Source organism: Pinus tabuliformis, chromosome J (assembly GCF_031772625.1).
Source record: "Pinus tabuliformis cultivar Carrire ecotype Pingquan chromosome J, CPIR1, whole genome shotgun sequence".
Taxonomy (NCBI): Eukaryota; Viridiplantae; Streptophyta; class Pinopsida; order Pinales; family Pinaceae; genus Pinus; species Pinus tabuliformis.
In genome coordinates this window covers 640783-656713 of record NC_142295.1, presented here as the reverse complement: position 1 = coordinate 656713, position 15931 = coordinate 640783, and the positions used below count along the sequence as shown (strand labels likewise).

General features: G+C 39.7%; 1 protein-coding gene across 4 annotated transcripts in view; it reads left to right on the top strand.

Annotated features, from left to right (window-relative positions):
- LOC149225112 (phospholipid-transporting ATPase 3-like) overlaps positions 1–15931 on the top strand; it is a 471966-nt gene that overhangs the window by 318837 nt on the left and 137198 nt on the right. For all 4 annotated transcript variants that reach the window (XM_089376915.1, XM_089376914.1, XM_089376913.1 and 1 more), the window contains 3 exons: positions 9469–9570; positions 9690–9753; positions 10245–10457. In XM_089376915.1, the coding sequence (XP_089233041.1) occupies positions 9469–9570; positions 9690–9753; positions 10245–10457 (379 nt within the window). The remainder of the gene's footprint in view (positions 1–9468; positions 9571–9689; positions 9754–10244; positions 10458–15931) is intronic.

Here is a 15931-nt window from a genome sequence, read left to right as displayed (position 1 = left end):
GTCGGCCCTTTCCTGCAATTTGCTTGGCTATTCTGCAAATCGTTTTCCTAGCTATTCGCACTTCGTATATTTACAAGAATCTGCCTTTTCCTGCACTTCGCCTTTATACAATCTGCCTACAGGAATTCACACTTCTCGTAATCACACGAATTTCATGCAATTTGCACTTGCAACTAGAAACTCGATCCATCTATTCGCACTGCTTCTATAAATACACTAGCAATTTGGACTATTGAACTTGGTCTGCTTTCTTGCAAAAAATAACACTAGTAAAATTCCTCCAAGTAATTACGTAAATCGATTTGGGTATTAAACCCTTAGCTTCCTCTTCCAAAACCCTACACTGATATACTCTGGTAAACCCCTACACTTTAGATGTGCTCTGATACCATGTGAAAATTATATATGTAGTGAATCGGGTTATTATTCTCGTATCTTTAAACAAATTATTTGTCCCAAAAAATAATTATTGCAAATAACGAATAGAACACAGCTGCAAATTTCACCAATTAAATAAACTGCAAAAAATCTTGATAGAAAACCAATCTGAGGGTTTTACTATTATTAATCTTAGAAAATTCTGCAACTGATAAATATTACAATTGCTTGCCAAACCATGAGAACACTCCAACAAAATATTTTTTCACCTCCACAAGTCGATCTGACCACTAGAAGGCTCACAACCTGTTGAAGAATCTAGGGCAATGAGAGTTAATGAGATTCTTCTTAACATGATAACTATTTGTGAGATATTTTATCTTTAGCTTATTAGCACAATCCTTTCTTGATATCGTTAGTGTGTGTATTTCTTACTTCATCAAATAGTTATCAAAACAAAGAGACAAGAACACAAGATGTTGGCTTTCTGCTAGGGCCAAAACCTCTCCCTCTTGGAGAGGAGGACCTACAAAGAATTCTTCTTATATTGATTCCAATTGATGAATACCAAGACCCTGACCCTTGACCTATTATTTCACTCCAAGACCAAGACACCAATCCTCTTCTTTGACATTGTTGAGATCATCATCATTGTTGCACCATCACCGAGGTCTTCTTATGTATATGACAGTTGTATGTAGATCTACTGATATCATGTCAGTGTCATCATAACTGTTCCTTCACCCAGATCATAACCTTTGTGACTATCTCTTCATCAAGAACAAGGTCATGACTGTGATAGGATTATGGCTGCTCCTTAATGTATACCGAGATAGTGTCACTATGAGATCCTTCCATCATCATTATGTTGAGACTGTGATCATCCTTGTTACCAAGACTTTTAGGATCTTTACCGAGAATGTAACTGTCTTCCCTTTTCACTGAGATCATCCTTGTCACTGCCATCATTGCTCCTTAATATGTCGAGAATATGAGAATGTGTGCCCCTGTAATATCCATCCAAAAACTTATAGACTCCTTCAACCAAAACACTGTAACATTGTCTTCATCGGAGATTCCTGTTCCATTACTTGTCTGAGATATCACTGTAATTATTAGCGAGATTTCAAAGATCCAAAGTTGCAAAGGCTTATGCAAAGTCTTTTTTCTTTGTGACTCTAGCTGCATATTTATAGGTGTTATGCCTCTGTATTTGAGCCAACATGATAGTGTGAAGTGTTGTGTCTTCTTTTGTGAGCCGACTTTACATTTATATTCATTTGTAGGCTGACATCACTGTGTTATACATCATTTATCTTGTTGCCTTTTTCAAGAGGATTGTGCTTGTCTTTGGAGGGCTTCTAGACCTTTCTACAGAATTATTTACATTACACATAGGCTCAAGAAGAGCATGACATTGACTCTTTTACATCCTAAGGCTCTCAATAGGAGCTACTAATAAATAAACCTCTTGCTCATGAAACCCATGTAGCAAGGAATAATAAATTCATTTTCTTGTTTACAAAAATCATGATTACAATGTCATGAAGACCGAACCTAGTTACACTTTCTTCAATACGACCTCCCTTTGCAACCTGCCATAGACTTTTCTATAATTCATGCTACTATTTGTGCAATTTTCTGTGAATTCCTGCAATTGGCCTTTTCTGCTATTGCACTGATTTCCTGCAATTCACTCTGCAATTGGAAATCTCGATATGCTAATCTAGCAACTCGTATGGCCTCTCTTGGCAATCTTGGCCTCTTTGTCTGTAGAATAACTCTGGGAGAATTCCTCATCCAAATCTCGGAAACTGGAAGAAAACTGATGAATTTTTTTTTGCAAATATTCACTGCTTCAAATACTACTGAAACCCTCACTTGTGTCAAACCCCACGCTATCACTGCATCGTCTTCACTTCAATGAATTTCTCTCAAAGACTACCCTTTGATTTCCTTTATAATCTCTCATTGAGAAATCAACAACGAAGATCTAGATCTGAAATGATCTAATTAATGGCTAAGATCACTTAGAAACTTTTAGAAGTCTCTAGAGGAAAATCGACCATGTCTCAATTATTACTAATTAATTAATCTATTTCCATAAGTTAAGACTTAGGAAAATAATTATAGTTTGATTAATTAATTTAATTAAGTCATTTCCATTCAAAAGAATAAATTGAGCTTGGAAATATTTTCTGCCCTTGTGTTCTTAGCCTCATTAACACCACTTGAGGCTAGAACACTTGTCTGAGCTACATCAACCAACATGTTTCACCACCAAAACTAGTTTTGATCCCTAGGGAGGATAGTTTCACCCCCAAAGAAGATCTACACTTAGGGTTACAAACCCTCACATAAAGCTCCAAGAGCCCAAGAAAAACAATTCATCAAATATCCAATCACACTCTTGAATGAGCTCCTCCTCCCCATTCATTAAGATGGCTATCCGAATACCATGGGTCAATACCATGGGTCATCCGAATACATGGGTCCTTTTCTTCTTTTAATAAAGTGACTTATAATATTCTTTTTCCTTAGTCACTTTTTAATAAACCAATTCCCTACTATTTCGTCATTATTTTTTAATTTGTATCCTATGGGAATGGCTAGGCCATTGAGTTAGTCTCTGTTCCCAATGCTTGAAAAAAGGGACACTACAGGCACAAGGGAGCCTTCCCTAATTAGGATCGCTAGAATCTGAGGGAAGTGGAGTAGAAAGGTGGTTTAGAGAGTAAATTCCATGCCAAACAAGCCTGTAAAAGTTGCAGAAATAAAAGTTGATGGTGGGACTAGAGATTAGTGCCTAGTCCATTGGGTGAATCGGGGTCATAACAAATCTCAAACGGAAGGTTGTTCTAAAGATGTTAAAGAGGCACAATAACCTAAAAGTACAAGCTCCAAAGTGATAATTCTCCTTGCTGCCCTATCTTGTAGAAATATATTTAGGGAAAGTACTAAAGTAGATACCATCCAACACTCGAGGAAATTATAGCTATCAATAACAATATCAATGTTCATTCATCCAATACTAGAGAAAGAGATGCAAGAATTAGCATTACTCCAATGACAATGGAAGGAGTATACCATGTTCTTACTCCTTAATCACATGTCTAAACATTTCAGCAAGCAAAAGAAATAGCAATGAAGATATACAGAACTTCCTCACTCACAAGAGAGTTGCGGAACCTCCAAGCACATCCAAAGATATTACATTAAGCTCGAGGCAAGGGAGTTCTCCCAAATCCAACCATGCCAAAAAAGTGAGGGATCTTCTATTTAAATTTATTCTCTAGCTTGACCTCTTACAATAAAAAAATAATATTTCCTTATTCTTGGAAGTGATGGAAAGTTTCATTCCTCTAAGATGGGCCTCCATCCATATTTTATTTTAATGAAAATCAATCTACCTGAAAATGTGATGAGCAAGTTGCTCCACCTACACATGTGGACTTGATATTGCGCTGGTTCATGAATTGTCATTCATCCTCTTCAAGATTCGTGGGCTAATGGCTCTTGAACATTAACACACTTATCGACCAGTTTGTAAGAGTAACTATGGCTTGGTTTCATATTATATACAAGGCATAATGGGACATGTATTCCACATTTTTCATACGAGTTATTGACCCATAGATCCAAGATATACAAAGCGACTAAATGATGTGTAAGTGCTATGTGAGGTGTATGATCACAGATCCACAAAGGTGGCTGGAAAACTTGAAGGTAGGCAGTTAGATGTGGTAACTTGGTAACTAGCTCCAAGAAATGCCATGTTTAACTCTTAATGATGACTTGAACCACAGTTCCATATAATATTTAAAGAAGAGGATGTCATCCCCATAAGTTGTGGCATGAATCTTCCATGTATATGGCCAAATCATGCAAATGAAAGTGGGGCTTCGTTCAACGGGTGACTTGCATGAGGTATGGAGGCTCAATTCAAACATTAATATGTTGGTCAACTCATTCAATGAGAAGTGACACAACCAAATACTCCAACGAGTCATTCATTCAAGCAAGTGATTCATAATAAAATTAAATTTTGATCTACAATAATGGAATACGGCTTGTTGGTGAATGGAAGTAGCCCGTTAATGTTGTAACTTGTCTTATGGCCCCCTTATCATGTAATGACTCCTATCCAATTATATAGTAATGGTTAGCTCCATTGTACAAGCATGCATTGACCCTCCATATGTTTTTGTTTTAAGTCAAAACCATCATGATGGAAAGCTCACAATAAAAAATTAATTTCGCACTTCCACATATGTACCTTTAAAGCATTGTTGATAAAGTCGGCATCGGCAAAAAATTGGTGAGTGTTGAAATTTCTAAGTCTATCCGTTAGAAATTTAATCTGTATTCTTCTGGTTTATTTCTTCTACTTGTTAAATTCGAACAAGTTATCTAAAACATATAAATAATGAAATAAACACAATACAGTCTCAACATCTACAGATCATCACACCGTTATTTTTGGACAAATATCCCAGAAAAACCCAATGCGGGAAAACCGGTGTAGCTCTATTCTGAGAGTTTATTATTATGCAATATTTCCTTGAGTACAACTGGGTGCCAAACTGGCTCACTCGACAGAGAAAAATAACTGGCAGCAATACCTCTCTATTCGTAAACAGGTATTCAGAAACCCTGTCCCTTGAAACCCTCTCTAGCAACTCTAAAGCATTGTGCTGGCCTTCTGGCCTCTTCTTAGCGCTCTAAGGCACTGCGCAGCCTCTGGGACCCTCTGCATCACTCCAGCTGCTCTCTGTGTGGATGACGCAGTCCCTCTGGCCTCTGCGCTATCTCTACTGGGCTCTGCATGGCTTGCTTTGGCTGCTACTTGTCACTCTCTGCCTCTGCGCTGGTCTCTTGGCACTGTCTCTGCCTCTCTGTCCAGTACTCACTGCCCCTCACTGTTGATCACTGATTCAACTTTGCTTAGCAACCCCGCTCTAGAAAATCGAATGACTGATCACTCTAGTGTGTTCTCCAACTGACCCTCAAGCCTCCTCTTATACTTTTTGTGTTGGTCCTTCAACGACCGAGATTAAATATCTAATCAACAGTTAAGATTAGATTTCGCTTGATCCATGACTTTTGGAACCTTCTAACCCAGTTTTATATTAATACCCATTAATATTTTATTTTCCTAAGTTTAGACTTAGGAACTCCATTAAAAATATTAATTATTTTAATATCTCCCAAACCAGGTACAATTTGTCCAAACCATTTCTTGGTCTTGGAGATCTCATGTGCTTTAGTCTCTCCACGAATTTTCATGGATAGAGCACATTCGATACTATCCCAAATCAACACTCCCTCTTAGCAAGGATTGTGCTCTAGTAATACTCTATACTGAGCATCACTTTGATTATCTGGCACCGGTACCTGTGTTGATGCTAGGCCTCCCCGCCCAACATCCTCTGCACTATTGCATCCTGTATTGCTGCCCATGGCCCTGTCACTGCCACTATTGCATCCGTACGACAACTCCCTCTAGATCCGTGTTGCTGCTGGTCCATCCTCCCAACCTTGCATCTGCATTGCGTCTCCCTCTCATCATGTTGCATCGTGCTACTGCACTGCAACTCAGTTACTAAGAAGTAACTAACCAATCCACCCAACTTCTGACATCCCTGTCAGGCTATAAACACTCCCGATGTTGACGCTCCCTGTACTGCTAACAAGTGCTCCCTCTACTGACCTCTGCGCTATTGCAACAACTCCCTGCATCTCGCACCGTTACACACCACTTTGTGCCATCCTGCACTGGTGCAACAGTCACCATGCCTCTCGCATTGTTGCAGCGTGCTAGCCTTGCGATGCCCGGGGACTCCTAAACTCTAGCACTCTCCGTTGCTTCATCCGCATCCATCTCTACTGACATCAGCCAATCCTTCTACTCTCTCTTCTGGGCTCCCATAGCAAGGTATAATCCAAGAGGTTGGGTACCTCATGGATCCTGCCCCTCATCGCCTGTAGTCCTCCTGACTACAAATCGATGTCTTCCCACCTCTTCTCTAGAGGTACATGAACACTCATGGCACAATCGTCATCCTCCTCGACTTCCTTCTCCGCCTTCGCTGGCGTTGCCTTAGAGTCAGACACCTCTCCCTTGTTCTTCTTCCTCGAACACTATTTCGCATAATGACCCACTTGACCTTGGAGAGGTCCTTCTTCTTCCTCTTCTCTTGCTTTCCCGCAAATGTCAGAGTTGCATCCTCTTCCTCTTCCTTCTTGATCCATACTCCTTTGCTGCTACTTCCCGCCTTGCTCAACCACCTGATCTCCTCTTGACGAAGAGCCACCCACAATTCTTCCCAATCTAGAAGATCCACCCTTTCTGATATGCTCTGGACAAATGTCTCCCACTCCTCGAAGACTACGTTAAGTGCGGTCCTTACCATCATCTCTTCATTTGGCGTGGCTCCTATGGAAGTTGGTTGGTTTCGGATCTCCTTCAGCGACTAAGGAAGTGATCTATCTGCTCCCCTTTCTGCATCTGGTATGACTGCTGCTGATTCTCAAGTAACATCTTCCTCTGCACGAAAGTATGTTGGTACAACATCTTTAAGGTGTCCCACATTTCCTTTGCCTTCTCCTTCTTAGCAATATGTTGGACCACATGATCCTTGACCCCATCAAGGATGATGAATTTTGCCTTAGCCATTGCCTCCTCGTACTTCTCATGATTTTTCAGGTCAACTGGGATAGCCATTTTCTCAAGGCGAAGCCCTTGATGCGATGTCTATCTAGAATGGACAAGATCCTGGCCTTCCAGACCACAAAGTTGGATGCCCCATCCAGCCTGTCTTGATCTCTTAGTCCATTCGCATCCATCTCTCTGCTCTTCTGTTGACTCCTCCAAGTCTCTCTACTTCCCTCTGGAAGTTCTCCTTTCGACTCCTGCTGAGTCTCTCTACTTCCCTCCTGGAAGTTCTCTGTTGGACTCCCTCTAAGTCCCAATTTCCCTTATGGAAATCCTCCTGCCAACCGTCAAGTTGCACCTCTCTGATCTTCTGTGCACCTGCAACACTAATCCGGATTTCTTGGCTAGAAATTCCCCTCGGTAGCAACTCCCTCTACCTAGGTTTTGCCCTATTAGGTATTGTTCTACCCACAATGCCCCACTAGCTTCGCTCCTGCAAACTGCCCATAGCTTCCTATGCCCCAGCCGCTGAAGGACTGACTCTCTAGGCTCTGCGCAATCCCAACATTGGCAAAACAGCTCCTCCAACCAACTGCGTCAACCCTCCTGGTCTCTGTGTGGCTTTGCGTGAGCCTCTTTCTACCCTCCTCAGCCTCTATGCTAGCCTCTCTTTCGCTCAGACTGATGACGCAGTCCCTCTGCATCGACCCTTCTTTTGTCACTTCTGCAAGGATCAGCTTTTGTCACTTGAGACAATTGATTCTGCTGCAAATGCTTTGCTTAGTTGATGCCTTCAGCTCTCCTGTGATCTGCAACCATCCTTTGATACCATGTTGAAATTTCTAAGTCTATCGATTAGAAATTTAATCTGTATTCTTTTGGTTTATTTCTTCTACTTGTTAAATTCGAACAAGTTATTTAAAACATATAAATAACGAAATAAACACAGTACAATCTCAACATCTACAGATCATCAGCTGAAAGAAAACAAACACACAAGTGACACCGTTATTTTTGGACAAATGTTCCCAGAAAAACCCAATGCGGGAAAACCAATGCAACTATTTTGAGGGTTTATTAATATGCAGTATGTCCTTGAGTAAAACTGGGTGCCAAACTGGCTCACCCGACAGAGAAAAATAACTAGCAGCAATACCTCTCTATTCGAAAACAAGTATTCAGAAAACTTGTCCCATGAAACCCTCTCCAGCAACTTTGAAGCACTGCGCTGGCCCTTTTGGCCTCTGCATCAGTCCCAAACCCATCTACGTCAGCCCTCTGAGGCACTGCGCAACCTCTGGGACCCTCTGCATCACTCCAGCTGCTCTCTGCGTGGATGACATAGTCCCTCTGGCCTCTGCGTTATCTCTGTTGGGCTCTATGTGGCCTGCTTTGGCTGTTGCTTCTCGCTCTTTGCCTTTGTGCTGGTCTCTTGGCATTGTCTTTGCCTCTCTGTCCAGTACTCACTGCCCTTCACTGCTGATCACTGATTCGACTTTTCTTAGCAATGTCGCTCTAGCAGATCGAATTGATCACTCTGGTGTGTTCTCCAACTGACCCTCAACCCTCCTCTTATACTTTTTTGTTGGTCCTTCAATGGCCAAGATTAAATCTCTAATCAACGACTAAGATTAGATTTGGCTTGATCTATTACTTTTGGAACCTTCTAACCCAGTTTTATATTAATACCCATTAATATTTTATTTTTCCTAAGTTTAGACTTAGGAACTCCATTAAAAACATTAATTATTTTAATATCTCCCAAACTGGGTACAATCTGTCCAAACCATTTCTGGGTCTTGGAGACCTCATGTGCTTTAGCCTCTCCACCAATTTCCATGGCTAGAGCACATCCAATGCTACCCCAAATCAATAGTGAGTGTCCTAAAAACAACGTTTCGGGGAAATCGGCAAAAAAATCGGAAAACCATGGCAAACATTAAAATGCAAACTATATTCATTTTTTTCATATTTTGAAACATATAAAGCAACAACAACATCAAATAAACACATTGGCTCATAAATATGAAGAAAGCACTGATATATATGATGTAGTGGATGTCAAATAAAAATGATACATCAAAGGCGATACTAAATCATGTTGATCCCTGATAATTGTCCAATCAAGGACTCAAATGTGGAGAACCAATACAAAATAGCATCAAATATATAAATTTATCACATCATCATGAGTTATATGTGCAATGGCAAAAGGCCTTGCACAAGCAATATAGGTTCTAATGCCATGGGAAGATATACTTGGTTTGTAACTTATGCCTTGATCATTGTCAGTACTTTCAGATTATCATGATCTCCTCCATATTGTGTCTGTGGAATCCCAAATATAACTTTCATTGTCTTTGTTTTGTTTTCTAGTTCGTCAACTGCATTGCAATCTTAAAACTTTTTTTGAACTTTGTTTTATGTCTTTACAGGAGAACTATATCAAGCATTTTTGTATGTGAATCACATGTTGAAGAACCAGGTTGCATACAAGATGTTGAATACAAAATACTGAATGTCCTGGAGTTTAGCAGGTCAGTAATATTGAAAATTGAAATTGTATAGTATCCTTCATAGATCATATATTTTTACAGAATGTTTGCTTTGTATTTGATTCTCTACATCTTGGAACTCATTTCTAAAATGTGATCAGCTCAAGGAAGCGCCAATCCGTCATATGTATCCATCCAAGCGGTCAACTCGTTTTGTATAGCAAGGTATGTAGAAGTGTTCGTCAACTAGGTATATTTGCATTGTAAAGGTTTCAGTATATCTTGAATAAAGCTCTAACATAATACTTAGTAAAGGAAGAGGTGGACTAATTACTTATGATATAATGAGGGTTTCAATTCCACTTTTTCACCTTAGGTTCCAATCTTCGATATCTGAAGTCTTAATTAGGTTAGTTGTAGCCATTTTTTATTCCGACTGTTGATCGATCTTATACATTATATTGATTTCTTACATTGATTGTGAAGAAAAACTTTGAAGTTTGTAGTTTTCTACTTGAACTATTCACTGCCAAATCTCTGTTACCGTATAGCTATGTATTGTTTATATTGTTTCTTCCTTTTGATAAATGTTTTAACATCTTGTATTTTAATGATTACTATTGGTATGATTAATCTTTTTATAAAGCTTTAAAGTTGAATCACCACGTTTTTCTATGTTAGGTCTTTCTAGACTGATGGAAATTTTACATAACCAGGGTGCTGATGTTGCCATTTATCAAAGATTGGAAAACAGCAGGAGTACAACTGCACTTGAAACATGGGGCTACCTCGAAAAGTTTGCTTCAGCGGGCCATAGAACACTTTGTGTTGCTTACAGGTTTCTTGATGTTGATATGTACAATTCATGGAATGAAAAGTTCGTGCAAGCAAAATCTGCTTTAACTGAGCGTGAAGAAAAGATAAATCAGGTAGAGGATATGTTATTTTCATTTTACTCTCTTTATTTCAATAGTATTCTTCAGAAAATGCTAACTACATTTAAATGATTCTCTTTTTGTTCAAGGTCTTTACTTTTTATATAAATTGTCTACAGCCTAGATCAACTGCAACTTATAGAGAAATCAGTACTTCTGTACAGAAACATTAATGCCCTAAGTCTTAGTTGCTTCAACCTAAAGAATCTTTATTTCATAATTTTTTGAAGTTGCTATTTAGTAATTCCCATCATTTTTCTTGATGTTGATATGTACAATTCATGGAATGAATTCGTGCAAGCAAAATCTGCTTTAACTCAGTGTGAAGAAAAGATAAATCAAGTAGAGATAAGAGGGTCTGGATGTACGATCCTGTAGAATTTTGTGGATCTGAGTTCTAATGCAAGTTCAGATCTTTCTCCTCTCACTAGAGGTTTCCCACATCTAATCCCTAAGAGCTTTCAGCTTTATGGCTAATCTAAAATATTTAATTATAGCAGCAAACAGCACTAAATACTTCACTTCAGTCAATTGCTAGGCAGCTCAAAAAAAAGATTTCAACTAAGCACATTTCAGTGTCAACAAGTTGTTGTAGGGTTGTTAGACTTTGGTAGCATCGGACAGGTGTTCTAGTCTTGATTTGTGTCTAAGAGACTAAGGAATACGAGATCTCCAAATTCCAGAAAAGGTTTCGCGAGATAAGTTTGTGAAGCGCCTTAATTAAATTAATTGATCAATAATTAAAAATTGCCTAAGTCTAGATTAGGAAAATTGATTAATTAAAGATGATCGAGAAAGCTCTAGAGACTCACGTGGCTTGAGTTTAAGATGATCTTAGCCATTGATGAGGATCTAATCACGGCCGTTGGTGCTCCAACGAGAGATTATAAGAGTAAATCGATGGGATGGAGATAGACACAGTTGAAACAAGAGGGGAGCAAGTTACCTTGGCAGATTGAGCTATCTAGTTGCAGAGATTCAATAGTGAAGTGAGTTTGAGCCAAAGAAAGAGAGCATCAATGATTAAGGGAGCAGCAGAGAGAATTCCATAGAAATTTCCTAGCAGATTTCCAATGTCGGAGACTTAAGAAAAGGGAGGTTGAAATTATTCTGTCGAGAGGCCGAATAGACAATGCGAGCAGCCAGAAACCCCAATGTGAGTACCAGAAAGTGAGTCATTTTAGTTGCTAGAGGCCAGGAGTGTTGTTTTTCCATGATCCTGGTGTCTAGGATAGAATATTAAATCACTGATGCTACCAAACCAAGAATCACAACGAAGCTACTTTGCCACAGCGGAATATAAACAATAGTAAATCTAGTAGTGCACAAAATATACACAACTTTTTACATAGTTTTGTACAATAACCCAACTTCGTTGTATTAATTTAACTGCATAATACAATAGTCTTGGGCTCTCGTACCAGGGATAATAGCCCTCTTATATCCACTGATATAAAGATACAAAACTGGGGCTTGGTGTCAGTCCATCGACAACCAATCTACCCTCAACAAGATACTCTGACCATTTGGTTGGTGTAGCATGCAATCACAGCTCCTCTCTGTCGTACCCTGTACCTGCCCAGTGCTTCGACTCCCACTCTGCAGCACTGCCTCTAACAATGATCCAAGTCCATCTGGCCACTGAACCCCGACTATCCAATCTGTTCACTAGTTGTGCCTTAGTCCGTCAAGGGCACAACACATTGAGACTCCAGTCGAGTTGTTCACAACTCCGTTTGTGAACAACTCACAAATGGCCACTGCTTCTCCTCAACTACTCAGGGACTTCAGCCCACTATAGTCTTCCTTCGTTGCTCCAATGAAGATTAACATAGGACACAAAGGGCTACCACCTATAGGGTAGGAGGGCTTCCCTTATTCTGTTGTAGATGTCCTTCTCCACACGACAAGTCTAAGGCTACTCAAATTGTTGATGGTTGAATAGACCCTTGAGCTCTTCCTCTGCCATGCTAGCAACAACCTAAGTTCATGAAGATGGTACACATCGGACTCCAACTTGGGCACTATCATGCTGCCCTCCAACAAACCATAAATTCCCAATTCACTGTCCAGTCTTGGTCCACTCTCACGCTGGCCTCCAACAGACCACCAGTGACCAATCCTTGTTGTAGCATCCACACTCTAGTTAGGGCATCCAAACACCTAGGAAACCCTTCCTCTTGCCTGCCAATAGACTTCACAAATTGTCCTCTCCTAGGACACCATCCACCTGCAAATCATCAACTCAAGAGAATGACCAAACTGTCTTGCAACCTTCTGTTGCTCCTCTTGACATTGTGCAATGTTGATGATGATCTGCTCCTTTAGATGTCCTCAAAATTGTTGTCCAAACTCCTTTGGGAACAACCTCATCCCTAGCAACAAAATTCAACATGAAAACATGAATCCATACCTATGTCTAACCCAGTGTTTACTCTTGTCAAACTTGTGATCTGGTTAGGGCTTCCTTCAGTCCATGTCAGCCCTCCAACAGTCCCTTCTACAACTGTGGCTTGTCTCCTTCTTGAGGTTGCTTGTGTTTACTGGTGTCTAGGCTGCTTCCTGCACTAGATAAGGCCTAACGACCCCTTCCATCACCCAAGAATAGGGGTCGACCCTCACCCAAACACACTCAGGTTTGCGGCTCCATTTCAGAGAACAAAACCACCTTTAAACAATACCAAAACCAGCCCATAATCTTCCTATAAGCCTTGACCCTACTCACAGAATATCTCGACCCTCAAACAATCACTAGAAGGACTAGTATATGTCCTCCATTCCTTCGCTTGAGGTTTTCTCCTCCCTGCGTCCAAAACAGAACCAAAACAATGACAAAAAAGCTCGTGCTCCTCTTTTGCTTTGGTCTCCTATGGTTGCGACCTATTTCATATGCCTGCCTCTGAATTCATTGCACTTGGATGTCTCTATGAGGTCACACAAGGTCTTCTATTTATATGTTTCATTTGGGGATCGAACAACCCTCCAAAGGGCACCTCTAAAACAAGGTCGACCTCGGATTTCGATGATTTTCAATGCGTTTGGTTAAAATATTCACTTGTAGACCTCGAATTTCAATGATTTTCAATGTGTTTGGTTCATATTTGCGTCCTCTATCATCTCCATCCATCACATGTAAAATTCTCTGCATGGTTTTGGCCCTAACATTGATGGGTACAAAACCCCAAGCTTGGGTTTCACGCCCACAAGCCACACTTGTGTGCCAACTCCTCCACAACCCTCAAGCCTAGGGTTCAGAGTACCTCCTAAACTACAAATCTCAACAGGGAGATGACCCAGAAAGCAGAGCGAGTCATTTCCAGAGACAGAGGGAGGTTGTACGGCTCATTTAGAGCTAAGTTGCAGGAAATACAAATTTCCTAGGCCAGTAGTGCAAGTTCTAGTCAGGCCGAGTTATCGGGGAGAGAGAATGAGTAGGCCAAAGGGAGGTTGAATTGTATTGCGGAGGTAGGAATTTCTCTGCCACTATTTTGCTAGTATATTTTCCGAAGGACTGCCAGTTAGGCATCCAGATATTGCACTCAGATTTTTACTGTTGCATAATAATAAAATAAAACCTCATCTACTACATGTTTTCCCTTCAAGGTTTTTTTGGGGACATTAGTCCAAAAATTATTGTGTCAATTTTTATGTGTGTGCATCTATTTATCAATGCCTGATATTATTTTCCGCAACGTATTTTATTTTTGGCAAAGATTGCAATTGTAAGTTTAGCGATATTTGTCATAATAACAAATAAACTGCAAAACAGTTAGGAGATAAATTTCCAGTAATTGCAATCAAGGGATTTTCACATGGTATTAGAGTGTTGAATATCAAATCGGAGGCCTGTTGACCATGTACATGTCAACAATTCCAAGAAGCAGAGTACCTATTAGAAGGATAAAATTTTACAAGGCATTATCATTATGAAGCTTCCAGTTGGTCATGTAATCCCAAATTCTACTATTGTGTTGTAAAAATGATTCTAGTATGACTATTAAGCCATGTAACAACACTTAGGTAAGCCTATGATTCTTCTCAAAGGGTTTCACTCTAGGGAGTTTTTTAACCTCCCAAAATTATCCGTGTTTGTAAACGCGGGGTAATTGGAAAGGTCTTAGGTGAGTCCTAGTGTTATCAAGTCAATGTATTTTTATCATACTAGATCATGTGTCTTGAGTTGTAGAATTTGGTTGAGTCTTAAGGGGTCTATGTCTATTGTAAATTTCCCCTTCTAAGGGTTGAATATTGTAAAATCTTGATGTAAAAATGTGTCTAGGAAATATTTTTGGTGAATGGTTCCTCATAATTAGAACACCATTACCAAAATATTTTTTAGACCCACTTTGAGGGTGGAAAATGTGTAATTCCCCTCTAGAGTCTTTTAATTAATTTTTTTGGCAAAAATAAAAGAAATAATTAGCTAGGAAATTAATTAAGTTGTGTCAAAAATTAATTTGAGAGAAATTAAATTCTCTCCAAGTGGAAAGTTATCAAAACTCCCTCAAAATTTCGTAGGTACAAAGGAAGTTAATTTTTTGGGTCATCCATCAAGGGAAAAATCATTTTTTTAAGAAAAAATGACCCTCTGGACCATGGTGGTTAAGTCAAAGGGAATTTTGTGAGGTTGAAAGTTCAAAATATTTTTTCTGGACCAAGAAAAAGAGGGGCTTACTAGGAAATTCGAATTTATCCTCCAAATCGACAGATTAGATTATTTTGACAAGGATCAAGACAAAGATCAAGGAAACTAGCCGTTAATTTCCACTTGTATGCTATTGAGTCCTCATTGTATCGGGTACTCATTAGAAAATCATTCGATGTACTAAGCTAAGCTCTGCTAGTTAATAAAAGTCTTTGGAGTTTCAATTTGTGGCAGTGAAGCAGCACCTGCATAAGACCCACGAGTACTTGCGGGTCTTGGCAGGTTCTATAGTGAGTTGGGTCACTCGCATAGAACCTGTCTTAAGACCCTTACTCGAAAAAACTCGCATTAAACCCGTGTACTCGTATAAGACTTGCGGGTTTGGCATAAGACCCGCATTGGACCCCTATAATACCCCTCGAACCTTAGATTGCAATTTTTTTCCTCCTTTTTTTTGTTTTTTTTGGAAATGAGGTGGACGAAAAGGGAAATTGGAGGCAAGAAAATTCTTTATAAGAACCTCTCTCCTAGCTTCAAGTAGGTTTCATGAATCTTGTTTGAGTGATTTCCATGTAACTTTTTATTTTTATTTTTTGTATTCAATTTAATTTTTTTTTGGTTTCCAATTTTGTTTTAATTTGCGATTTTTTTGGGCTGAGGAGGATTGCCTCCTCAGCCCGCAGGGCCCTGTGGCTGAGTTTCTTAGCCACACTAGGCCGTTGTCTTTGGTGATAGTTAGTGGGACAAAGTCACTGAGATTGTCAGCTTCATTGAGCCCCTTGTGAAAGTCTTGAGATTGATGGATGGAGAGAAACCTACAATG